At 41.9% G+C, this 27,240-nt stretch overlaps 1 protein-coding gene across 5 annotated transcripts in view; it reads left to right on the top strand.

Moving 5' to 3' along the window:
- marchf8 (membrane-associated ring finger (C3HC4) 8) overlaps positions 1-27,240 on the top strand; it is a 111,257-nt gene that overhangs the window by 29,228 nt on the left and 54,789 nt on the right. For all 5 annotated transcript variants that reach the window (XM_049599774.1, XM_049599773.1, XM_049599771.1 and 2 more), the window contains one exon: positions 1,830-2,026. In XM_049599774.1, coding sequence (XP_049455731.1) covers positions 1,931-2,026 — 96 coding nt within the window. In that variant the 5' untranslated portion in view covers positions 1,830-1,930. The remainder of the gene's footprint in view (positions 1-1,829; positions 2,027-27,240) is intronic.

Below are 27,240 nucleotides of genomic sequence, written 5' to 3'. Positions count from 1 at the left end.
CTCACTGAAGGCATCAAAACTATGAATGAACACGTGGAGTTATGTACTTAACAAAAAAAGGTGAAATAACTGAAAACATGTTTTATATTCTAGTTTCTTCAAAATAGCCACCCTTTGCTCTGATTACTGCTTTGCACACTCTTGTGCAATCATATGAGCATAAGAGGTAGTCACCTTGAAATGGTTTTCACAGACAGTCTTGAAGGAGTTCTGAGGTGTTTAGCACTTGTTGGCTTCTCAGCGGACCTTCACTTCTCAGTCCAGCTCACCCCAAACCATCTCGATTGGGTTCAGGTCCGGTGACTGTGGAGGCCAGGTCATCTGCCGCAGCACTCCATCACTCTCCTTCTCGGTCAAATAGCCCTTACACAGCCTGGAGGTGTGTTTGGGGTCATTGTCCTGTTGAAAAATAAATGATCGTCCAACTAAACGCAAGCCGGATGGGATGGCATGTCGCTGCAGGATGCTGTGGTAGCCATGCTGGTTCAGTGTGCCTTCAATTTTGAATAAATCCCCAACAGTGTCACCAGCAAAACACCCCCACACCATCACACCTCCTCCTCCATGCTTCACAGTGAACCAGGCATGTGGAATCCATCCGCTTCACCTTTTCTGCGCCTCACAAAGACACGTGGGTTGGAATCAAAGATCTCAAATTTGGACTCATCAGACCAAAGCACAGATTTCCACTGGTCTAATGTCCATTCCTTGTGTTTCTTGGCCCAAACAAATCTCTTCTGCTTGTTGCCTCTCCTTAGCAGTGGTTTCCTAGCAGCTATTTGACCATGTGGAAGGCCTGATTTGACAAGTCTCCTCTTAACAGTTGTTCTAGAGATGGGTCTGCTGCTAGAACTCTGTGTGGCATTCATCTGGTCTCTGATCTGAGCTGCTGTTAAAACAAAGAAAAATTTCTGAGGCTGGTGACCGGATGAACTTATCCTCAGAAGCAGAGGTGACTCTTGGTCTTCTTTCCTGTATTTTTCCTCATGTGTGCCAGTTTCAGTCATTAGCACTTGATGGTTTTTCAGCACAAACTCTGCATTATTTGGACACATTTAAAGTTTTTGCAATTTTCTGACTGACTGACCTTCATTTCTTTAGAAGTAATGATGGCCACTTTTCTTTAGTTAGCTGATTGGTTCAGTTGCCATAAATGAATTTTAACAGTTGTCCAATAGGGCAAAATGCAGCAGAAAAATTAACCTGACTTCTGCACAACACAACTGATGGTCCCAACCCCATTGATAAAGCACAAAATTCCACTGAATAATAACCTGAGTTAAAGGTTATAAATGAAGTGGAAACCATTTCAGCACTGACTGGCTTGAAGCTCATGGAGAGATTGCCAAGAGTGTGCAAAGCAGTAATCAGAGCAAAGGGTGGCTATTTTGAAGAAACTAGAATATAAAACATGTTTTCAGTTATTTCACCTTTTTTTTTAAAAAAATACATAAATTTGGGTTCATTCATAGTTTTGATGCCTTCAGTGAGAATCTACAATGTAAATAGTCATGAAAATCAGCATTGAATGAGAAGGTTTTCATTTCTTGTTTCTTATTGTGGACTTCCTCCAGATGCAGGGATTATTTATTTTTATATATGTATAGGTAGGTATATATATATATATATATATATATATATATATATATATATATATATATATATTTATTATTATTATTATTATTATTATTATTATTATTATTATTATTATTATATATATATTATTATTATTATATATATATTTTTTTTTATTTTTTTTTTTTTCTTATTTGAGTGTCATGTTTATTATCTCATAGCTAATCTCTGTCTGTCCTCTGTGTCCTTCATAGGGCAGCGCGGGCAGGGTGTCACAGTTCAGACCATCATGCCCTTTGCTCTGGCAGCGGGACAGGAAGTGTGTGTGTGAGTGTCCCTGGTTGGCTCTGCTGGGATGAACATGCCACTGCACCAAATCTCTGTCATCCCCCGTGATGTCACCTCATCGCGGGTGTCAGGCAGTGGAAAAGTCAAGGACAAGGACAAGCAGGTATGTAAAGAGTTGAAAGGCTGGGGAGACAGCAGAGGATACTGGGGCGGTTTCATCCCGTAAAGTGTAGTTTTTATCAAACAGAGACGTTGTACAATAACCAAGGGGGGTCCGATCTTGGCTCCACAAACTCACCTGCAGACTAATTTCACAAGTGCCTGTATTTGATTTATTTATTCAACATCTGTGAGTCCTAAACAACACTTGCAGAGTAGAGAGAGACGGAGGGGTAATATCGAAAAGGTCGTGACTGCCCTACCAAGTAAAACGAGAGCATCAGTAGTTCCAGCAAATTGCCAAACAAGATATCTGTTTATGTTCAAGTGACCGTTCTAGTGGCTGAGTCTTGTTCATTTGGAGCTTAAAAGGAAGTAGTGTGACATTGTTAGAGAGCCACAAAGTCCACAGAGTCAGGAGGTTGAGGTGGGTGGATGGCTTTACAAAAACACCGGACTTGAACACAAGAGTCTGCTGTTTGCTTCCTGTTTCCTATTGATTGTCGTCATAGGTCTCTTTTAACCACGAGTGTGGTTGTAACAGGACCTTAACCACATGGTTGTCTCTGTAACCATGACTACGAAGGCCCCCTAACTTTAACAAAGTAATTTTGACCTAAACCATTATCTTTACCTAACCCTAACCAAGTCGTGTTTGTGCCTAAAACTCACCAAACCTTCACGTTGTTACATTATTAAGTGATTTGTAACAGGCACAGACAAGCTGTTGATAGTTGAATCAGTTCAGTGTGTTTTTCTGGAGGGACCGGACAGAGGATATTGTTATTTAATTTGGAGGATTTGTTGAAAAGTTCTCCATTATATTAAAGACGCCATCTCTTGCTCTCAGAAGCACAAGCCTCTTGTCCATGAGTGCATGCACGCTTCCTTCTGCATGGCAATGCGGTTGGCGGGTGTAGCTTGATAGAGATAAAATAGTTCCTTCATGAAGCTGCTCACAACAAGATCTGTAGATTATCATGAGTAACCGGGTCATGATTTCTGGAAAGAGACACTGCTGTTGAGTTTTTTTAATGTATTTTTTTGCCGCTTTGAGCACCACAAGCTGAGATGGTACCCACCTGATGAACCCAATGAAGCTTTTACCTTCCCTAAACTCCCATCCTCCCTCCTGCAGCATGGCTTCAAGTTAGATACATTTTCTCCTGTTAGCTTCTTCTCTCGTCTCCCCTATCTTTCCCTCATCAAAATGAGGGAGTAGAGGAAGGTAGTCTGCACAGAGGTCTCTCCTTGGCTCTGCCTTTCCTATGCTCTTTCCTACTTTTTTATCCATCTAACCCTTTGGCTCCCACTCGGACCTCCAGACGGCACTATTACTCCCACTCATAGTCTCAAGTATGTGCATCAGGAGTTCTAACATCTAGTCCTCAAGCAAAATAGTTTCATTGCATTAGAGAGAAGACAGACATCTCTACAGCCGATATCTCCAACACTCCCCAACTCACACCAAAACAATCTAGACTGATAAATCACACTACAGGTAAGAGTAAAACAATTGTCCCTTTAAGTGTACACACAGGCTGCCAGGAAATAATGAAAATACACTATTCATGATTGTTGACATGCAAATGACAAAGTTGCTGATAGCCTGTTTTTCCTCATTAGTGACCATTTATTTTTATACACTGAAAAAATATTCCTTCATTTTTTACTACAGCACACAAAACCTCAATTTAGTCTTGTGACAGTTTTTGTTTCATCTTTGTTCCTAGTGGCAGAGTTGACTGCTTTCATTCCAGCGCCACATTAAGTTATGCTCTCCTTACTGTCACTCACACACCCACTAGGAGAACATTTTTGCCAGATGCCGTAAAAACTTCATCATTATATTTGTTCCTTTTTTGTTTATTGTGTCATTGTTTTTAAACGAGATTTGACAGTGTGAAATTTCCTTTTTTAAAACTACTCTTTGTTACATTGAAAAAAAAAAATAATACAAGAACCCAGTGAATACGGATAGATTGGCGGAAATGTCAGCTAGACGTAGACAAAAGCAAATTTAATTCTAATTGACGAGAGTTATAGCAGGTTGGCGGGTGGAGAAAGTTACCCCAGCTGTCCTGTAGTCATTCACCCAAAAACAATCAAAAAGTTAATTTTCTAACGCCGGGGGTGTCAGTCCTAACACAGCCGTATAAATTCTGCATTACAATGTTTGTCTCGCAAACAAATTATTTCTGTGCTGCCTGTGGTAGTAGAGGTTTTGCATCTAATGAGGCTGGTCAGAGTCTGGTCTGCTTTTCCATTTGTGCCTAAAACCGCCTGTAGGCCATCTGGTTTCACCGTTTAGCAGTGAACCAAATGCAGGATTTGGTTTCTACCTCAAATTTACAAAACAATCATTGAAATCACCAACTGAGAGCTCTTTTATTCATCACCTCTGCTGCTCTGAAAGGATTTGTTTTACCCGTCAGGATAGTTACACACAAAGAAAAATGATCTGGAAACCAGATGCGCCAGAATGAAGGCCTGTAGCAATCTGTCAGGACAATAATTACACAGAAAAGGATGAAATTCTTAAACCTTTCACATCTGCACATCATTATGATTATCAGGGTTTTTATTTATTTATATGTCCGAGGTTGTTATCACTCTTGATTTGTTAGAAGCAGAGAAAGTCAGCTATGCGATCATGACCAAAACCTTCCCTCAGTCTTACATGATGCGGCTCATCAATCTTTACTTTCCTCCCCTCCCTGTCTGTCTCTGTACTCCAGCAGCATCAAACATCCCAGTGAAGTGCTCCTTGAGTGCAGTTGCTTTTTTGAGCTCCGGAACAAAGCAAGGTGCTATGACAATATGTCTGTGGCCTGCCCTTCTCCCTGGCCTCACTGCCTCACAATAGATCCTGGGCACTAAGTGCAGCAGCACAGGTGTTCTTAAGAGGCTTCTCCATGCTGCATATGGTGCTGTGTTTCAGCGTCATATGCTTTGCAAGTGATAGTACACAGAAGCTGGAAACAATGACATATGTACACTCACCAGCCACTTTATTAGGTACACCTTGCTAGTACCAGTTTGGACACCCTTTTACCTTCAGAACTGCCTCAGTTCTTTGTGGCATAGATTCAGCAAGGTGCTGGAAACACGCAGTTGCTGCATCAATGATGCAAATCTCCCATTTCCCCACATCCTTAAGGTGCTCATTGAATTGAGACCTGGTGACTGTGGAGGCCATTGGAGTACAGTGAAATCATTGTTATGCTGAAGAAACCAGTTTGAGATGATCTGAGCTTTATGACATGGTGCGTTATCCTGCTGGAAGTAGCCATCAGAAGATGGGTATACTGTGGTCATAAAGGGATGGACACGGTCAGCAACAATACTCAGGTAGGCTGTGGTGTTTAAACCATGCCCAGTTGGTACCACCACCACCACCACCACCGTTGATACAAGGCAGGATAGATCCAAGCTTTCATGTTGTTTACACCAAATTCTGACACTACCATCTGAATGTTGCAGCAAAAGTTGAGACTCATCAGACCAGGCAACGAAAACGGGAGACCTACAGGAGGGATTTAACATACTAGTCAACCAGTTAGCACATTAACAACACAACCTAATGTTGAAGAACAAAGGATATTCACCATGCACTAGTGAATAATAACACAAAAAATTACAAACCACTTCTGCTAAAGAGCTCAAGGGCTAAAAACATCATCTTGCCTAATATAACAAGTTTGCTTTGATCTCATGCCTTCTTGACTTTAGTTATTTGTTTACTTTTCTCACTTCCTTTTCTCTTCTTGTCCACTGAACTGAACTGCCTGTCTGCTGAATCAGTCAAGAAAAAGCCAACAAGGGCTGACTAGTGCTAACGGTGCAGGACACACCACAGAAACTAGGGCGGCAGACGCTCACTGATCGGCAAACATTGACCAATGGCAGACTGGGTGTGTCAGGGCCCTTACCCATAACCCTCGCTGATGATTCATTTGCTAACCTAACCTGCGGTGTTGCGGTACTTGAGGCCATTTCCTGAAGGTCTCATCTTGGAATTGGCCACATTTTTAGTTGGTCTTGTCTTTGTCTCAGACAGAGAGGACTCAGGATTTTATTTCAAGACCACAGCTGCAGGGGATATCACTTAATTGCTGCTCAAAGGGAGTGTTGAATAAAGATGGCTGGTTCCAGCTCCTTGGTGTTTGTTTGTGTTTGTTTGCTAATAGAAAACAAATGAAAATTCCTAGACATTAAACCTCTGCAATGCATTTTCATTACTTTATCCAGACGTGTCTCATGGCAGACTTTTCCAAACACACATATATACAGCATGAATGAAGAGGTCTTTATTTGTTTTCTTTGGGTGTTTTCATGTAAATGTAGATGTTTCAGATCAGTTTGAGGGGTGCCTATGGTGTGCAAGTTCCACATTTTATCATAAGTGTGTCGTGCAGTGTGGGGCTCACATTGGTCTGGTCTTGTGCCAATACACTCTGGTCTTGGTCATGACTTTAGGTGGTCTTTAATACAACACTGCTAATCTCTGTTCGCTGTGAAGCTCAAAATTATGCCTTGTCATTGCAGAAGTGAAAGTGAACAGGGATTTACTCAGAAGCGGTCTCATTTCATGCTAATTCCAAAGTTAAATAAAGGTGTGAGTTTGCCTAGCTGAGATACCATTTTGAACAATGCATGGTTAACAGGATTAAGGGGTTTAAACTTTGAGAGCAGTCGTGGCAAGGTTACCTCAGTCTGCTGGGGAATAAAAGTGAAACTGTAAGCTGTGTAATGTCTGGGGGGCATTTGGTCTCCCTGCCGCCATGTTTGCTAACAGTCTAAAGATCCAGCCCTGCATCTCTCTGCTCAGCATCACTCTATCCCTCTGTCTGTCTCCTGCTGGCTGAGCCTCCTTTTTTCCCCAGAGGAATAAGTGGATAAACAGCAGCAACTCCCGTCCTCCCTGTGGAACCATCAGTAGAGTGGAGAAAGGAGAAACGGAGTGTAGAAAAAGAGGAGAGAATGTTTACTTTGAATGCTGATTAGCTCAAGAGTCCTGGAGGTGTGCGTGTGTGCGTGCCCAGAGTTTAGTCACAGAGGACAAGCCCATCTGGCCCTCTTAGACAACACAACTGGTCTTTTAGCGCCTCAAGAAAAAAAGCAGAACTTTCCTCTATAGTACTTAGAATTCAGAGTCAGTCAGCTGCTCCTTCAGAGAGCAACACATCTTTAACTGTTGCTGGCCCCCTCACTGGCCTCGCTCCTCCAGCTCCACTCGAGTTCATTTGTCTTCTTCGAAATCCTCTTTGCGTATGCGCTTGTGGGCACTTTGTCCATGCACTGTGGGTCCTCTACTTGAAAACTCTTGTTTGGGTAGATAAATGGATGTTTAAGAAATATTTTTTAAAATAATTGGAGAGCAAGAGTTTTATTTCATGGGGGGAAAAAAGAAAAGTTCCTTGACAGTTCTCAGCTTTGGTGAATAATGCGGTCAGATTTACTTGTGTCTGGGGTTTTTGATAAAGCGAGCAGCGCATGGATTATGCATGAGTTGACAGTAAAGTGGTACAGGTTGGAAAGGTAGGGGAGGGTGAAGTCCAGCGGTGTGTCTAGAGAATGCATACTGAGCTGCTGTTTGTTTGTTGATTATCATACATCTTTAACCCCATCTGCAATGTCACCTGCTGGCATTTTACTGTAAATAAAGTCATTTACATGAGCAGCATTTGATTACTGTGCTTCCAGCAGTGCCGGGAAATGTAGCAGGGCTTCAGCAGACGCAGCTGTAGCTTTCATTTTCACATTAACACATGTATTCACACCAACATGCATGGCCTCCCTCACACTAATATTATATTTAGCAGTATATCTCTGTGACTGTGCACGCACTCAGCACTGTGATACTTGATACCCGTCCTTTTGATGCTGCATGTATTTTTTATGAAAGCACAGAGAGCGCTGGAAGCTTTGTCCTTCAACAAGTGTGTGTCGGAGTCCAAGGACGGCGAAGACTCCCTGTCTCCCCTCTGATGTTTGGTGGTTTGATAACAGCCACCGCCGCTGCAGAGCTCCTGGGCACTGATCTTGGTCTCCACAAAGCCCCGCTCCATCAAACATTGACCGCCACAGCAAAAGCTTTCAACACAGCCTCCGGGCTAGACAGGGACTGTTTAATGTGTCTGTCTTTTCGATTTAACGAAGCACTGCTAGTATAGCGACTTAACTTGTTTTTGTTCCTTGAGTTTCACTTGAATCCGCGTTCTTGCACTTCTGGTGTATGTGGAGCATTTTGGCTGAGATGGCAGATAGCAGCTTGTTTACCCCCAGCATTACTTAATCTCTAAAATATTGTCCAAAAAAATACTGTTTGATTAAATGTGTTTGAAAAATATTTGAAAATATGTTTCTGAGCCTTGAGGCAGAGAAACATTCTCCAAACATTTGGTGGATCTAAACTGTCCAAATCAGTCCCCTCCAGATTGCAGTGCCCACAGGCTTGCAAATGGAAATGCCATGATAATCACCCACAAAGCCTTGGGGCTGGGTAAACTAGGCATGAAATGCCGAATTATCAGGAAAAGGAGTGTTTACATGTGTGTGACTCGAGTTAAAATAAGGAATTAACTTAAGGTGGTCACTTGTAGTTGGAAGCAGGCGATGTGATGGGTTTATTTTTCAGACTTTAAAGGTGCAAATACAAAATAATCTGTCATTTTTGTGTTTTCACTGGTGTACGTACTGATGATACACAATTTATCCAGTGTTAATCCAGTTAATATTCAGCTTACACAAATGTGGACATGTGTGCACATATTTTTCTCTCTGTCTCACACACATACATATAAACACACACACACACACACACAAGCACACAACCCATACGTTCATCCCGGTGTAGATGTTCTGAGGCCAAACAGGTTCCCCCGGCCTGTCTACAAAGCAGAAGCTGGAGAGAGAAGATAACACTTAGGCAGAATGGGATTCTTTCTATTCTGGCAGACATTTTCATAAAGGTATGAATGTTATGTGTCAGCAAACTAACCTGCTTTGCATATGCCGCTTGTGGAATTCAGAGAGAATTCACAAACTCCCGTCTTTAGCTGATGACATATACAGTGAATACAAAGTCATTACTGACTGAGAAGTGCAGAAAGTTTAAGAGTAAATGTTTTTCTGTGGTGCCTCTGTTTACTGGTGGTAGGCAGCTGGGCTGTAACTAACTTGATTTGATGAATTTTAATAGTGTTTTAAGGTTTAGTGTGTAGGATTTAGAGGGATATGCACTTTATGAAGCACTTTCTGTAACCGCATTTAGGTAAGTGCTATACTAACAGTTATTATTATATATTGGCAGAAATGGAATATAATAAAATGGGTGTGTTTTCTTTAGTGTATCATCACCTGAATATAAGAATTGTCCAAGGTGTGAGGGGTTCAACCCCATGTTTGTAGCCCGTGTGAGAAGATGGCCTGAGTGGATGTCACAAAGGTTTGGTAGGGGGAAGCCGATGATCCTCTAAGCTCTAACCCTAACCCTAACCGGTAGAGGTTTCAGCTGCTTGCAATGTGCAATCCTCACTGCTAGATGGCGCTAAATTCCCCTAAATCCTACACACTGTTCCTTTAAGAGATCTGTCAACCTTCTGATTTACATTTTAGGCCACTTAATGTGAAAACATATTAAAATGCTCATCACCGGTTCTCAGAACTCAAAGTTACATTTGCACATTTCTTGTTTTTATTCTGACCAAGAATCCAAATCCCAAAGACATTTAATTATAAATGATAGATAACAGAGAAAAGCAGCAAAATGTTACATTTGAGAGGCTGAAACCACCAAATGCTTACCATATTTCCCTGATAAATGACTTAAACACCCAACTATTAGATTAACCGACTCATCATTTCAGCAATTACTTGCAGGACTCACTGCCCACAGTCCCTTTACTGCAGCCCGTTAAACTGCTGCTTCTATTTCCCTGCCTCTTGCTTCTCTCCGTCTCACCATCTGAGTCTCTCTTTCTAGAAACACACATGCGAGGAGGACAAGCAGGTACACACAAACACACCCACATGCCGGCAGCTGGTGTTGTTAGTCAGCCCGTCTGTGCAGGACTTGCACGAGTCTCCCGGAGGACCCGGCTGCGCTGAGCCACTTGAGGTTGAAGTGCTAAAAAACATAATTAAATGTAGAGGAGCTGACATGTCGGCAGGGCCTTTGAGGGCCTTGGCTGTTCTACGGATGGACTTTGCTTCACCCTGTTAAAGATTTCATTTCATTACCCCCTGTGATGGCTCCATGGGTTATTCTGCTTTATTTTGGTAGCTGTGACACTCTGTGCTATATTAAGTTTTATATATGTGATTACAATTGACCCGTAGCAGCAGAAAATAGACTTTAAGAGGCATGGCAGGAAATAATTACAGTCCCCTCAGCTGCTCTGTATTCTAGTAGACATGGCATAATGCTGTATGATTGTGGAGGGAGAGTTTGCTTTGTCTCCAGTGTGAGGGGGCACTGTGTGTATTTGAGCTCTTGGTTTCAGAAGAGCAGCTATTAGCAGAGGGAGAGACATTCAGAGGAGAAGGTGTCTTCTAATTAACCCCTGCCCCATCACTCTCCACCCACACGCACAGACACACAGCTCAAACACTTTACTGTTCAATACAAAGGCTCTGCAAGCTGCTTTCAGATGTTCACTTAGGTGAAACACATTTTTCAAATGATAATCTCATGATTTACATATCATGTGGGCTGTTGTATAACCTAATCCGACAGATGTATAGCTATTAACCTACGAACCTACAGAAAATTTGTTGAGCCTGTCACACACTGCAGGAACAGAAAGTGCACCTGAGCCCAAAAAAGCTCTCAGCTGTGAAAGCCACCGATTTCGCAAGAATGAATTAAAGGAACCAATTTAATTTTCTGCGTACAGTTACCAAGGTGCATTTCCCAGATTTTGAACATCTCAGTTATAGGAGTGACGAGCACACAGAGACACAAGTGAAGAGCCAGCAGATAACCAGAGACAGACATGCAGACAGACAGAGATGAACAAAAAAAAAAAGTTGATGAAGTTAATGGAGTTATTTCCAGACGGGAGAAATGAAATCGCCACATGAAAGGCTGCATCTGCCGATTCCCTCTCCTCTCTGAGATGCTGCTGCCTCAGTCTTTGCTCTGTTCTCCATCCAGAGTGCTTCTGTCACACTTCTGTTCACTGGAAGGTGTCTCTGCGGGGTGTCTGAGGACACTGTTTAATTGCCTGTGACATGCTGACTTGACTCTTGTGACTCACATGGCCCCAAACATTCAGCCACTGCCAGCCAGATCAATGGTGGAGGCTGTCTGAGCTCTCCCACAGCGGCCAGATTCATCTTCCTGAGGAGACACCATGGATGTTGCCCCAGCTGCAGCCTGTCGTCTGGTTGTGCCGCACAATGGCTGCCTGATGTATGCTATTCATATGCAGCCGTACACCCCAGCTGTATAATGAGTCTGATAGGACTCATAGCTCTGTCATACTCCATTGTGGCGGTCAGTATGTAGCGAGTACACGGGCACATAATAAGTCTCTTGTGCAATAAGTGAAAGATAGTGGGCTTTCCAGTAAGATATGATAATGAGATTCCCAATTGTCGATCATTTGTAGCGGGTGGAAGTTTAGGCACAAATACACACCAGAGTCTCTCACAATGAGAGTGCATCTTATTTTTGTCCAATCCCCCTCTCTCTAAATGTCTTCCTACAACTTCTCCTCCTCTCCCTCCTCCCACCACCTCCTCTTTTTCATCCTCCTCCATCATCTTCTCTTGTTGGTGTTATCCAGGGGAAGATTAGTGCAGTTAATCTCTCCGCCTATGGATTCACTAGTGTGGCCACACTGTGAACTCCTCCTTGTTGCTGTCTGGCTGTCTGGGGAGGCAGATGCCCAACGGCTGCAGATGTTGACTCAATTGCAGATACTCATCTGTGTAAAATGCTACAACTGCTTATACACTAATTCTGCTACCATGATTCATGGCCTAGTGCACACACAGTGGGATCATCAGCTCAGTCGACCAGTGCTAGTGTATTCTTTTGTTGTGAAAAGCTGCGTTTTAGACCGTCATCTTACCTGTATATGAGGACGAACCTCTAAATATGGCGATGTCTGTCGGTCGATCTCAGTTTTATTTATTTTTTTCATGTAACCAGGAAAAACCTCTTGAGCCTCAGCTGTCCTTATGTTTTAATGCGTATCAGAAAAGCATGCTCACACACTAAACTACAGATGATGAACATAATAAACATTACACATGCTTAAAGGAGACTATGCTCATTTTCAGGTTCATACTTGTATTTTGGGTTTCTAAAACATGTTGACATGCTTTAACATTTAAAAAAAGACTTTATTCTCCTAATACTGTGCTGGAACACCTGCATTCACCCTCTGTCTGAAACACTCCATTTTAGCACCTGTCACTTTCAACCAGGCTCCCAAAAAAACCCAGTCTACTCTGATCAGTCAGCTTTTTTAGGTGTTCCGTATCAGCACTCTCGGTGTCTTTGCAGTGTCATTGCAGCTGGGGAAAGACTGTGACAAGAGTATAGTGGCTGTTTCTACGGTGAAAAAATCTTCTGTAAAATCTTCTGAAGCAAAATCCTCACAGCTGGACATGTTGCAGCAGGAGTACGATCCAAAAGTGGGGAGAAGTTAACAACATCAGAAACAAAGATTACATGTTTCCAGGATGTTAGCTTGTAGCTACATGTAGCAGTGTAATGTAAATACTGGAGCAGATACGTTGGAAACAGAGCATTAAGAGCAGTGCGTTCACCTCATTTTTTGAAACATCTGACATTTTAATATATGACAGAAAATAAGGAAAAAGCACAGTAAGTCCCTTCAACATCTGCAGGCCTGTGTTAGGGTGTTGATGTTTGGGGTTTTGGGTCTTATTTTCACAGTTTTATCCATCATATCCATTGGTTATGATGCAATGTGCTCACCAAACTTACTCTTGAGTTCTGAGAATGGTAAAATCAATACTGCAAGGTCTGTGAGGCAAGAAATGAGTGGAGGGATTGTAAACAAGCTAACAATGATGCCACCCCGCAGTGTTTGATATAACTCCTTATTTCACAGAAGAATGGTTTTAATGCACATCATTCTTTTTGCCTTCAGATTTGTTTCTTTTCCAGCAAGTAGGCTCGGCTAACCTGGCACATCTGACTTGTTTTTTGGTGATGTTCCCAATTTGAACACTTAAGGTGCTGAGTACAATTTTACTGATAGGAATGATGGCCAGAACTGTTAAAGTGAGTCCTGCTGACTTGACTGCGACCTTGCACCACTGTATTGAGAGCCTTAAATGGCACAGAGCAGTAAACAGTCATTACCTTTGATTTTAGGCTTTGAGGACTTTTTCTCAGGCTGGAAAAAAACAGGATCAGTTTACTCCACTTGTTTATACTGTAGAAAGTAGCCAGAGAATGAAGGCTGTAATTGGCATGTTCAGAGTCAGCCTGAGAGCCTGAAATAATGATTTAGACATACTTTAATTTCAAGATATCAGTTAAATTTAGTCCAATGTAATTCCCATTCTCAGAATAAATTACCACATCGCAGTATCTGTGTTGCCATGCTGCCACACTGGCGTCACAGTTGGACATTGTACATTCTTGTCTCAGCACACTACACATTGTCAGAAGTTACGGTGCAGCTGAAATCTGTGGATCTGTCTTAAAATGGAAACTGAAAGCAGTCCAACGGCCTCTCGTAATATTTGCACAAGCAGTGTTTAAAGTGTGTGTTAAGAGAGAGTCGAGTTGATAAGAAACAAAAGAAGAAAGAAACAAAGAAAACAAAGCGTTTGCAGACAAACACACTGCTGTAATCTTCCTCTTGGCCCTCGTGGCAATTAATAGGCCTGTTTTTGCCAAATTTTTAGGATGTTCTGTGCTTTCGCTTTGTCATATTAGTGATGGCTATGCTGTTTAATTGGTTTGTGCCGTTTCAGAATATGAAAACATCAAAGCTTTAAAAGCTGCACAACAATTTTTTTTATCCACTTTTGAAGCATATCTTTAATAAAAGGTGTTGATTTCAGTTCCTTTTAAGTGTGTGCACGGTGCAGCTGTGTGGTGTTACAACATTACTGATACCAAATAAGAACATGGTATTGGAAGATATATAAAATGCTCTGGATCAGGTTGGAAACATTCCTCACTACAATTGCCTACATGCAAGTTGTATGTAAATACATAATTTACAACTTTAATCAGTTGTGACAAACATGTGTTCCCTCCAAATGATGCTCCTCTCAGAGGTGTTTATTGCCCACCTGATCTACATCTGCGTCAATTAGCAACTAAATTTTATAACCATGTGAAATCAGTTGTATAATATTGTCACAGGGGAGCTGCTAAAGAGCTAAATAAAAAAAGTTGAAATCTTTAAATGAGATGATTGACAGAACAGTAGAAACTCATCATCTGTGTCTCTAAATCAAAGGTGAGAGCCAAGTCTCTACCGAGAACATTGAACTAATGGACAAACCCCACTACTTTTTCCCTATCATGCTTCACAAGAAGGGGAGAATCTGTTCTTGTTACGCTGAAGAAAGAAGAAAGGCAGCATTCACAAGCAGCTCCCACAGGCAGAGTAGAATACCAGATGTTTGTTGCTTGGAAATGTCTGCAGCTTGAAGCCCAGAGCACATTTTCGAGTCTTGCAATCCATCTTCAGCAGGAGTACAGCGAGTGTCTCAACAAAGATTCGTCTTTTTTTGCTTGCTTGGCTTGCTTAGAGAGACACTGTCTCCAGATCAGTGCCGAACTCTTAAGATATTTTTTAGGCATGGTGGTTTTATTTAAATTAATTGTTATTGCAGTTGTAGTTTGAGACATTTTTTTTTATTTATTTTAATATAGCACATAAAAAAGAACATTAACAAAAACAATATGAATTGTTTGTGATGTGCGTGATTACTCGACTAGGCAATTAAATGTTGATACTCTTACAAGTCTGCACCAGAAATACTAGTTGATACCCGGAGGAAAAAGCAGGACGGGTTTTGATCCCCATGCGAGACTAACCAGCAGCTCTCATCATCAACGCCTCCTCTCTTTCACACACATGTCCAACCTCACACACACTGGCACCAGCTGGATGTCTTCTTGCTCTTCCAAACAAGAGAGATGCTTTTTGGTGCATGGGAGATCTGCCTGGGTGTGTGTTTGTGTGTTTGTGTGTTTGTGTGTGTGTGTGTGTGTGTGTGTGTGTGTGTGTGTGTGTGTGTGTGTGTGAGATGATTTGTGTTCAGAGATACCATGTGAGTGTGTTTTTGAGTGGAGATAAGTCAGGACATTAAATATACAGAAATGTTATTTGTTAACTTTTATTTAGTGAGTTGTTATGTTTTCTAAATGTGCATTTTTTTTTATAATACAAGATGCAAAATGCAACACATCACAGCTGCATTTAAAATACAAATAGTTTATGGAAAAATAGGATTGACTTCGAATGGCTCTTATAATATATGCAATAGCTTTTCTGACAGTGTTTAAACTTGTAGATTGAATTGTGCACAATTTTGACTGTTTTCTTACTTTAAGACTCATGAAGTTAAAACTTTTGTATAAACATAAGGAACGTAGTCCTTTGGAACATCCCTATAAATAATAGTAGAGTATGCAAGAGAGGCTAAAAGGCTTGTCACAGGTCTTCATTAGTTTTGATTGTTACAATCAATTAAACTGAATACAATGCTGTATGCAATGTAAAGTCATTAGCCTGCAACAGAAAGTCACACACAGATAAGAAAAGTAATATGAACTTAAATAGTGATACATAGAATAAACAAGTAACTCAAGAAAATGACTAAGAGTAAACCTTACCTAAAAACCAGTTTTAGGATCATCTAAAATGATCTCTACCTACGAGGACTGACCTTGTAGCTGATAAAATTGTTTCACATTATGGGCTTTATATTTGACACAAGATTGACTAAGGCCTGTTTTAACAATGAGGCTGTCAAGGTAACAATACTGTCTGGTCTGATAAGAGTGACAGTCTGAGTTTAATTACTTCCAGAAAAATGTAAGCACACTTTAAAGCAAGCTCTTATGGATGGCTTTGTCAACAAATTTGCAATCTGTTAAAGGCAAACTATAAAAAAAACAATATACACAAAAGTAATCCGTCTTAATCATCACTTATGGCCCACTAGCAGTGTGTGGCGGTGTCTGTATCTGCAGCGAACCTGCCCTCTGCCTGTATCTTATTTTGTTTATTTGGGGCGTTTCTGGGTGTCAACCTGTGGGTAGTGATGTGTAGCCTCCAGCCAATAGCAGCCTGATGCCAGGGTACATCACTGTTTTGGTCTATGTCCTTTGCTCTGTGGATGTGACCTGCAGGCCTGTGTGTCTGTTTGATAGAGGGCGAGGTTCACACACACACACACACACACACACACACACACACACACACACACATAAGCACACACACAAGCACACAGCAGAGAAGCCAAGCAGACAGGATGTAGCATGCACTTCAGCTGAATTTCCACAAAATCCAGCACCTTCCTGTGGGGTAGTGTGGAGATGCGGGTGTGTTTCTTTGTGCTTCAGAAGGCAGACGACATGAAACAATCAGAAAGTTGCTTAATTTCTGTGACTCACTGCTTTGTTCTCGTTAATGCCCCTCTTTCTTTTCATTCACTCTCTAGCTTGCTTGACCACCATTGCTCTCTCGGTCTCGTTGAGCCGAGGAGGCGGGGCCAAGTTTGAATTAATTGTTTACAAACAGTAAGCAAGAAATCCTGCGTACTACACCTTTAATCAACAATGGATACAATTTTTTAATTTTTTTTTTAACGGTGAGGCAACACCTGGCCTCTTGTTCCTGGGAAGTGAATTCACTGTTTTGCCATTACTGCGCTGCTGAACCGGTTCAAGACAAAAGAATAACGGATGAAGATAATACGCAGCTTGAGTCATGATATCATGTATCATGGGTCATAAGCCACTCTTGAACCCATGAAATTGTGTTCACAGTGCTTATCTTATCCCTTTTCAGCCTGTAGGCTGTACCGCTGCATGAATGCACTACCACCTGGTCTCCTGATGAGGCTATCACTGAGCTCTGCAGAGTGCAGAGGACTACGGCCCGGCATTGACATTCACCTCCGTCTACCGAGAGGAGAAATTGAGTACAGGTAGAGCTCACTGAACAAGCACAGAGTGAGGGTCCAGGTGAGAGAATAAAAAGATAAGGTGAAAGAGAGCACAATTACTCTCTGTTGTAAACAACTTGAAGGAAGCCAGAGCAAGAGAGGAGCATGTTGTTGCCGTAGAAACAGAGCTGAGTAAGAGTACTATTGGCAGGACTGAAGCAGCAGAGGCAGAATGTGGAGCTTGCTGTTCACCCCAACATGCCTCAGCTCTGCTTCTGTCAGAGCTGTCAGATGGTTTATGTGTCAGAGCGCTGTGGTTTCCCACTTTGCTACATGAATGAGTATTCAGGTAGTGGTCTCTCCGAGGACCGATGCCATTCACCATCGAAACCAATGTCCTGATCTCGAGCCTTTTTGCGAGCGTAACCTGACTCAAAAAAAATGTCTTCTCTTTGAAATCGAGGTGAAGCCTATTTGTAAGAGCAGGGGCTGTGGATGCTTGCTGTCAGTCCTCCGTCATTTTGATTGATGTGTTTATTTGAACCCAGCTCACCTTCCACACATGCCTGAGGAGGATGGTGGCTACTCCATTATCCATTGCCTGGGGTCACGCTGCCAGGGGTGACAGCAATCAGGCTGTCTTTTGAATGCTTGCATGCATGAACACACTTTTTTTCTCTTCTTCTGGGTGGTGGCGACCCTCAGGCTTGCCAATAGATTAGGATGGTGCTATATGTGAGGAGCATGGTAGACAAGCAGGCAGAGAGAATGAGTCATCACCATGAAAACTACCTCCCAAGGACTTTTTAGAGCTACTAAACCAGCGTTGTTCTTTCTTTTCACTTAACACCATAAGGACTCCTTTTCATGGAACAGACCCCATCTCTTAACTGCTGTTATTCAGTTTAAGGTTAACAAACTCAAATTCACTACAATTGTTTTTTTTGGCACGCACACACAGAAGCGCACACACTGGTTATATTAGCACTAATGTTCGGGAATGCTTTGTACACACTTGCACATGCGCCAGTTGTTTGTTTCAGCGTTGTCTACCAAACAAGCTGAAGCCACGGTTTCAGTCGAAGAAGCAATCTGGGGGAGAAGAAGTGTTTGGATGTTTATGCGAGAGAATTCATTCGTCTCTTCAGCCTGACGTCACACTATAAATCTGCTAAAGCAGTGCATGTTGAGCAATATCTTAAAAGCACATATGCAGTCAATCGTGACAACTAGTGTTGGCAAACTGCGGCCACATGTTCAGTGCACACTTGAGACTTGTCTGTGTGTTTGTATTTTTGTATTTTAAATGGTATGTCGGTGCGATCCGACGGCGATGACAGTAATCCACAGTTGTTGACGCCGAACAGAGTCTGCTGTGTTTAAGGCTGCACACACTGACTCCAGGAAGTGTGCAAATCTGGGCAAGGGAAAAAGGATTTTTCTCTTGGATTGGCAGCAAACCTGTTGAGCGTGCTTGTGGCGTGTAAATGCGTGTGTCATCCAGCTTACACGCATACACACAGAAAAGAAGCCAGGCACATAATTGAAAGCTGAAACTGATATGCTATGATGGACAAAGATATGTGATGATACAGACCTGAGCAGGACAATGGTGCATTAGTGGCTGGTGAAAGAGGATCTGATACGTTGCTCCTGTTGACCACTCAAAGTACTCTGACTGAATACAAAACATATAGACCGCAGTTGGTCTCCCAGGGAGCTGAACAAACAGCTGAAACTCTAGCTGCAGAAAAGGAGCACTTTGTACGATTATAAAGATTCTGCTTCCATAAAAAATGTCATCACTCTTTTCCTGAGGACATTTGATATCTTTGTTATTAGCTGGTTGATGGCTTTTCTCTCTGTAATCTCCTTCAGATCCTAAATAGATGCTTATGTCTCCGAAAATGTGCAATAAAAGCATGCTTATCTAAGTGGAATGAATGTGTAATCACCACTTAGTAATTTTACTGCAAAACGTGAATAATGCAATTCTTGTTTTGGAACAGAAGTTTCAGCATGAAAGTAATTCCTGTGAGTGTTTATTGGACTCTGTAACACTGTTGACTCAGTGCTGAGATACAGAACAAGCAGCTCATGAGGCTCTGTGTTTTAAGGAAAGGTTATTGAACTTGTTGTAAGGCCTCGAGTGTGATGAAAAGAGGGAGGGGTGGAACAAGAGCTGGAGCTGTGCTGTGGAAGCCAAAAGATGTCATCAGGAAACTATCACCATCTGCTCCCTCTTGGAGAGCTGATTTCAAGCCCATTTCATGTGGAAAACGCCGCTCTTTATAATATTTGCTTAAAGCTGTCTGCACACAGGCGGAGGACTGACCACACAAATATTGACAGGGTGGAGTGAGATTGGAGCGGTGATTGGAAGGAGGTTTGAGTAAATGGAGTTGGTGGAAGATGAAGATGAAATGTAGAGAGAGGAGCACTGGGAATAGCAGAATATGTTTCAGATGGGGGCAGAGGGAGATGGAAATGAAGAAAAAGTAAAGGTTGGAGTACGGACGAGCTGGAAGCGATGGGATTTTGACTTCATGCTTATCACTTCAAAAGAGCTGCTGTGAAATGCAGTCTGCTCCCCTGCACACCTTCCTCCATCTTTCTCTCTGTCTCTCTCCTCCTAACCCGAGGTGAAGTGGATCATTTTGGAGAATGTGAGGCCTAATAGTTACGGTTTGATATGCTGTGCAGTTCCCTTTCACAGAGACAACCTCTATGTCCTGCGGAGCTAGCTCATTCAGCGCTGCATGTAAGCTTCAACTCTGCGCTCCCCTCTACTTAACGTGGGCAGCAGTGGTCATAGAGTGCAGCCTTTATTTGAGTATGACATTGTTGCTGTAAGAGTTGAAACAATCCCCCAGGGGGTGACAAGACAGGAGGAGTTTGAGACAATCAGAAATGAAGCATATTGGTTTCAAATCTGGCTCTGTTTTGTTTCACGCCACGATGTGCCTCTCATCCATTTCACTGCCATCTTGTCAAAGTCGTAAAAATGATCGGAAACAACAGCTTGCTGCAGCCACACTGCGAGCCCCTCGCAGCTGTGTCATGTGGCACAGAACAATCCTGACCGACACTGTAAGAGCTTTGCCCATATGGAGACAAACAATTGGAGCACACACGATGATGAGCAGTGGGCTCGTTAGCATGTGAAGCCTGTCGATCGGGGATCACAGCTGAGGTGACAAACATGATGACAAGGTGGAAGGATGCGTTAAGCCTCAGTTGAGACAGCTGAGACATCAGCGGGGGAGCGGTGCGTGGATGTTTGAGATTGCACAAGAGGAGAATAATGAGTTTACAGAGAAGGGAGGGTCTTGTTACCTTGAGGAAGAGGTCACCGTGGGTGTCACATCTCGTATAACTTATAGAGAAGGCAGCATGGGTCACCAGAAACCATCATTACTGTGATAATGTTGAAATACCAGAAATGCATTGCATTAGTCATGTGTTCTCTGGAAAATTCAGTTGATTTGTTTTCCACATTATGGATTCTTCACAGTATGACTGATGAAGTGTAACATAAAACCAGCGCCATAATAAGAAACAACTTGCATTTTAATACACTTATACACACCACTTCTCCCTCCCATACAGACACATCCTCCAACACTCTCCCCACCACACTAACTAGAGACAGACAAGTAGGACATAATAAAATTAAACAATAATAATGACAAAAATAATAATGATTAGAAGAAGAAGAATATATGACTCATAATTACAACAGCAACATCAACAATATTACAACTACTACTAATAGTAATGATACAAAATATTAATAATTTTAAAAAGTAGAAAATCTAATAATAGTAAAATAAAAATAAATAAATAAAATAAATATGAATATAAATAAAATATAATAATAATAATAATAATAATAATGATGATAATAATGTATTTCACTTTTGAGCATGCTGCTCTCATTTTTGTAAGTTCCTAATAACGTCCTACTCATGTCTCTGGAACAAACAATTCAATCTCGCAGGAATTATTTTGAAAATAAAGACTGTTTTTAATTGCTGCACTTGCAGCTCAATAGATTAAAAACAAAAAAACAAAAACGGGATAACCAAGAGTCAGTCACATAATTAAACATGTCTGAAGAATATTAAATGTACCATTTCTTTCATAAATTTACTTTTTAAAATACCTTTTTTTTTTTAAACTCAAACAAACTGTGTTTTTTCTATTGTCAGTACTAATTTCTAGTTCTTTGTAAAATAAATATTCAGAAAATAATTGGGAAAAAACAGACCTGTGAAGTGTTAGCCTGACTCCTTTGACCCTAAGAAAAGTTTACTTTCTTTGTTTCAAAGTTGAGTTGAGGGTTTGTGCAGGACTGGTCAGCAGGGGGCAGTAGAGTAAATCTAGAGTAGCTCTCTGTCCATCTGTCCTTTACAGGACCAGTGGATTTGAACCATCAGCTGCCTTCTGATGCATCACAACACTCTCTCCTCTTGTTTTGGGTAAACTAGCCTCCAAACCAGTATGCTGGGTTCTTAATGTTTGTGCTGCAGCCTCAAGAGAGATTGTGTCCTAAATGCGACCTGTTTCCTCCTCAAACTTTGTGAACTTGAATCCAACTTGTCGTAATTACAAGCAATAACAGCACTTAAATCCAAAATATTTTAGCTCCCTGGATTCCCCTTCTGAGCTTTTGAGTATTTTCAGGCATTCAAAATGCAAATGTACCTTTCAGTGAATTGCAGGCATGAGGCATGTAAGACGAACAGCCTTTAAATGCAAATTGCTGCTGCTGCTCTGGACCGTATTTATCTGGGAGCCAAATGAGGCTGGACCTTAAAATGGCGATTGGAGCAGGTGGGTGTGTGTGTGTGTGTGTGTGTGTGTGTGTGTGTGTGTGTGTGTGTGTGTGTGGTGGTGGTGGTGGTGGTGGTGCTCCATCCTTCATCCCTCATCATCAGTACACGGAGGTGGGAGAGGAAGAGGGTGTGTAAATCCAAGGTTACTCGCCTCAGGTAGCCGTAGTGTTGAGGAGTGAGTAGCGTGGCAGCCCACTGGTATACAGTACATCAAAGCATTTGACGCTACAAACAAGCCGAGTTGGAAAGAAATGAATGTGTCTGAGGAGTTTCTGTTTACTGTTGTCTTTTGTTCATCGGCAAAACAACACACCTCTGAGGATGCTGTCCTCTGATGGTGGGACGATGAGGAATTATTTATACTTCCTCTTTGTGTAGTTTGCTTTTGTGTGAGGAGATGCATGCTGATTTCAGTTCAGCTAGATCAAGAGACAAAGCAGTTCAACTTGGTGCCACTTTAACATATCACCACTGTGCGTCTCCACTCTGTCATTAAACATGGTCTAATGGCTAAGGCTTTTCACTCACGTTATTTTGGCCTGTTGTTTGCTGCTGGTGGAGGCAGGGATGAATGGTTTAGATGCAGGAGCGGTAGCTTTGTAACCTCCAGGCGTGTTTGTGTGCCAGGAGCCCCTCGCAGAGGGTTCGAATGCTGCAGGGAAGCTGCTTACAACCCTGAAATCCTGATCAGATCTTTGAAGGACGGGAAAAGGAAAAGTGCAGCTGTGGCTGAGGAGGATATAATTGTATTCTGAATGCGGGCGTGTGTTTGAAATACCTTAATCCGTGTATTTGCAATGCAGACTTCCCCACCTGTCCGAGGTCAGTAATGGGGCGCCATCTGTTTAACAGCAGGTGATGACTGATGATGTCATAACTAGTGGACAGGGGCCAAAAAAGAGCGAGGCGGGTGCTGAGGAGGGGGATGCATTAGTGTTCTTTCTTTATATATATACACAGGTCATTCCTCCAGTGATGCACATTTATATCAAAAGTTTGGCACAGATGATAGATCTAAAGAGATTTTTTTTTTTTTTTTTGAGGAGATGGCTGGATGGAGTATATCAATCATTTTCACACCGCCTTTGAAAAATCCTCCTTTCTCCTTGCCTGCAAAGGCTGAAAGAGTCTGTGAAAATAAAAAATAGCCTTAAAACTGTTATTACTGCCTTATTTGACAAGGACATGATAGCAATTGTGATTATCCTCATCAGACTACTGACGTTTATAGGAGATGGAGCTGAAGCTGGACTCGGCCTGCCCATTGATTTTACTTCAAAGAATACATACAGTTACTGTAATTACTTCTCCTCTGTCAGTGAGAAGGACTCGACGAAACCGTGTGCATTTGTGGTCAGTCGGTTTTAAATTTGAATATCTGTGCTGATGATTTAGCCATTTCTGCTCATCTAACCCGTGGTCAGACTAATTGTCTGTTGCTGGGGACATCAGGTCAGCCAGGTCGAGAGTTGAAAAGCACAATGAGCTCTGCCACCGCGGCCCTGTGCCCCTGTCTGCATCTCAATAGCTTCTGATGACTCGTCTCATCAAACGCACCCTCGCATGCATACTGTGGGGGTTTAATTAAGTGAGAGAGATTTTCGTCATACCTAGTAGCAGCTTAAGAGGCATTTAGGATTCATTGATCCACCCCGCTGAGTGTTACGCAGGATCTACGTCTGTTGCCAGCTTCTGCTGTCGTCCCATGCTCCTCCTTAGAGCCTAATGCACTGGTGAAATACTTATCTAATTTAGAAGGTTATCACTCGCCCCAGGTGCTGATGTGGAGACTGATAGAGTCAGTGCTTCAGTCTACACAGTAAATGCTGCAGGTGCTTTATTTTTCTTTTCTAAACACTGATAAACCCAGATGCTGGCAGTCGTTAAAGGGAGGGCTGTGTGGCTGGCGGCTATTGCATAGCTTTAATGTGATGTGTGTGTGGGGATGTTTGTGTGCATTAGATAACAAACATGAACCAGTAACTCAATTCTTTGAGGAAATCATTAAAGACACCAAGATCAGTTTTTCATGGCTTGACCAGCAGTCTGTGGTGCTTTACCTTCCATATTTGCCGCAGTGTGCAACACAGCACACCGGGGTCTTAAAATGTATTAAATACACCTTAAATGATAAAGTATTAAATTGTCTTAAATTCAGATTTGGGATTTGATGGGTCTTAAATGTTTTTTGCTTATGTCACTGCAGGAATTTCAGATGTTGGCACCACAATAAATACTATTTAACAGGTGGAAAACACGATTCAGACTTCGACAAAACACCTGTATGCATGCAGTGCCCCTGTTTTTGCCCCTCTATGCATTCAGATTACGCAATGAATCTCCATTATTAAACTAAGGTGCTGCTAGCCATTCTCATTGTTATGGTATGGAAATGGGAAAATGCAAGTTTAACAACAAACTGCTCGAGAATAACAATTACTTATGGTGGTTAAAGCCGGTGCCTGGAGGAAGCAAACTGCGCTGTTCAAACTAGTAACTACGGGGATCAAGGAGGTGAAATTGCACATACAGATCAGTAAGCACAGAGAGTATAATCAGAGTTATTTTATCTGACTGTTTATTTGGAGCTGACATCAGTGTGTTTACTTGTAACAAGAATGTTTCACTTTTGGTGTGTAATTCCATCACAAGTTTGGGCTTAAATTTCATCTAAAATGACTCCAGAACATTTTGACTTTAACTTGTTTGTACCCGTGAACACCCTGGCACGCTTCTCTACAGGTTAGAGAGGGTTGCCAGTTTGATCCCTGGAGCAACAGGATGAATCTGGGTAGTTAAGAGAAAGCGCTTCTCCATCTTTGCCACCACTGAGGTGCCCTTGAGCAAAAGTCTTATTCCCAACTGCTGCTGTGGAAATGCCGTATCGCAGACAGACCAGATTGTGGTGGTGCTGGTTCCAGATGTGAATGTTTATAATTGTGAGGATATGAAACTTTCATGGATATGAAAAGGGGGAAAAAAACTTTTGTACTTCAGAAATTGGGCATTACAAAACAGGCCTCATGTTCTAGCTTCAGCACGCATTACATCTCTTGCTTTTCTTTGTCTATCGTCTGTACTGTCCCTGTTAAACACACATTTATAAATAAATCACAGTGATTGCAGACACACTCACCTCCCCTCTACGACATGCGTGTGTGTGTTTCATAGTGATACAAAGGATTGTATAACACAGTAATGAGATCCAAACCTGCTGGTACGTTTGAATGTTGTAGCAGATTAAATAATGAATAGTTGGCTGAATGTACTATTCTGCGGTTCTCTGGCTCCGACTTGCCTCGTGCTGCTGATGTTTAAAAGATACACTTCAGTGAATATTGTCTTTTTGAGATATTCAGTCACATGCAGGCTCTGCTCAGTTGAATTGTACTACAGCTGTTGCTCTGATAGGACACTGTGACCCTGTCTATCACCATATTTCTTTTGAGTACAGTGTGTTCTGCTCTATGCCATGACAGTGAGTCACTCATTAGCGATACAGAGCTTTTTCTCTGCTCTGTACTGAAGTCTGCAGCCGGGAAAACACTGGGAGACTGTGAAAAGACTCTGCATCACCACTGACGTTTGCAAATTACGCTCTCAAAGAAGAACACTGCATTTATATTTTTCCTCAGTGGAGAGATTGGACTCCAGTCGAATTAAATTAAACATGGCTGACATAAAACTGGCAGACTTATTTTCAACGCTAAACCAGGAGGTGAGAGATTCAAATCTCTTGTCCTTGAACATTATAAAATAACTAGAGTGTGGACCTTAACAAATATACAAAAAAACTAATTTAAGGCAGCAGGCCTGAATTAGGAAATTAGTTTCAGACCTTTTTCACTTATGAAACATTTATTTTAACTCGGAACAAATGATGCATGTTGTTTTTCATCATGGCCAGATGTTGACGCCATGTTGGCCCCCAAATCTACCACACCAATGAATAAGCCAGAAAAAAATGTAGCGGATATGTTGAAACTTTACGTTTCTCAGCAACATTGTGGTGAAGGTGTGGTTATGTTTAGGCACAGTAAACACTTTGTTATGTTTAGGAAAAGATCGGGTGACTTGAAACACCCATGTTGGTGGTTCAAAAGAAGCTTGAAAAATCAGAGATGGTCAGTGAAAAACTCTGGTGATGATACATACATTTTGCAGAAATATAAACTAAAAAAAGTACACTACAATGACTCCCATGATACCCACCTGTTGTCCTAATTCAAGGCAAGTCAGTTTTATTTATATAGCACAGATCAAAATCTGTCTTATGAATAAGCCATGTAGCTATTTATTATGACTTTTACTTACATGAAAGTGACTGAAGTTTGTTTTTTGGTCCATGTTTGCACATCCTCATAGTTACCCTTTAAGCACACCACGCCTCTTCCTGGATTTAAAAATCTGCTGTTGTGGGCAAATCCTGATAATACTTCATCGTTGAGTTGTATGCTGTGTTAGCAGCTTGATTAAACTCCTACTCTTTTGTTTTGATGAATGAATCATTTATTTGAATATTTCCACGGGGAATTGTAAATGAGCTGCTCGGTGTTGTAATGAGTCCCTCCTACATCTTTAGTTACTCTTTGCATGTGCGTCATCTCGCCACCACTGTGAGAGTCTGAATTTTGTGTATTTAACACAGTAATCTGGTGCACACTGGCACGCTGCACAGTCCTTCTACCAGTCTTGCAGCCCGGCCAGAAATAGCCTTTGTGAGTGTGGCTCCCAGAAAGAGGTCACTTTAAAGTTTGCGCCCCCCCACCCCACCCCCCCACCCCTCCCCCACTCCACCTGACTGTCACGTGCGCTCACAGACCCTTTCCACAAATCTCCATTGACTTTCGCAGGTCAAGATAGATGTGCTCCATTGGGTGTCAAAATTGAAGAGATGGTGAGATACTGGGCAAGAGGACAGTGGGTAGTGAGGAGAGCCACAAATCAATAAAGCTGCTTCAGTCAGCCTCTTGTTATTTGGGGATGGTGAATTGGTGGCATTGTGCTGTGGTCGTGCTGCCGCAGTGACGGCCCACTTAATGTTTGTGCTTGTGTTTTTTGGTTCAAAGATTATGTCCCATGAATACATGTGGCTCAGAAACCATCCTCCGCTGCATTACACAGAGATATGTAAATGAAAAGCAAAGCCCCAGATCAAAGCATTGCATACGGTTACAGCAGATAAGTGGCAAAGGATCCCTGTGCAGTTATTCAACATTTTACAGAATATTAAACAAGGAAAAAAAAACTATTTCTG

The sequence above is a fragment of the Epinephelus fuscoguttatus genome, linkage group LG16 (assembly GCF_011397635.1).
Source record: "Epinephelus fuscoguttatus linkage group LG16, E.fuscoguttatus.final_Chr_v1".
In the NCBI taxonomy this organism is placed as follows: domain Eukaryota; kingdom Metazoa; phylum Chordata; class Actinopteri; order Perciformes; family Serranidae; genus Epinephelus; species Epinephelus fuscoguttatus.
The sequence above is the reverse complement of the archived record's forward strand: the minus strand, read 5'-3'. Positions and strand labels throughout refer to the sequence as shown.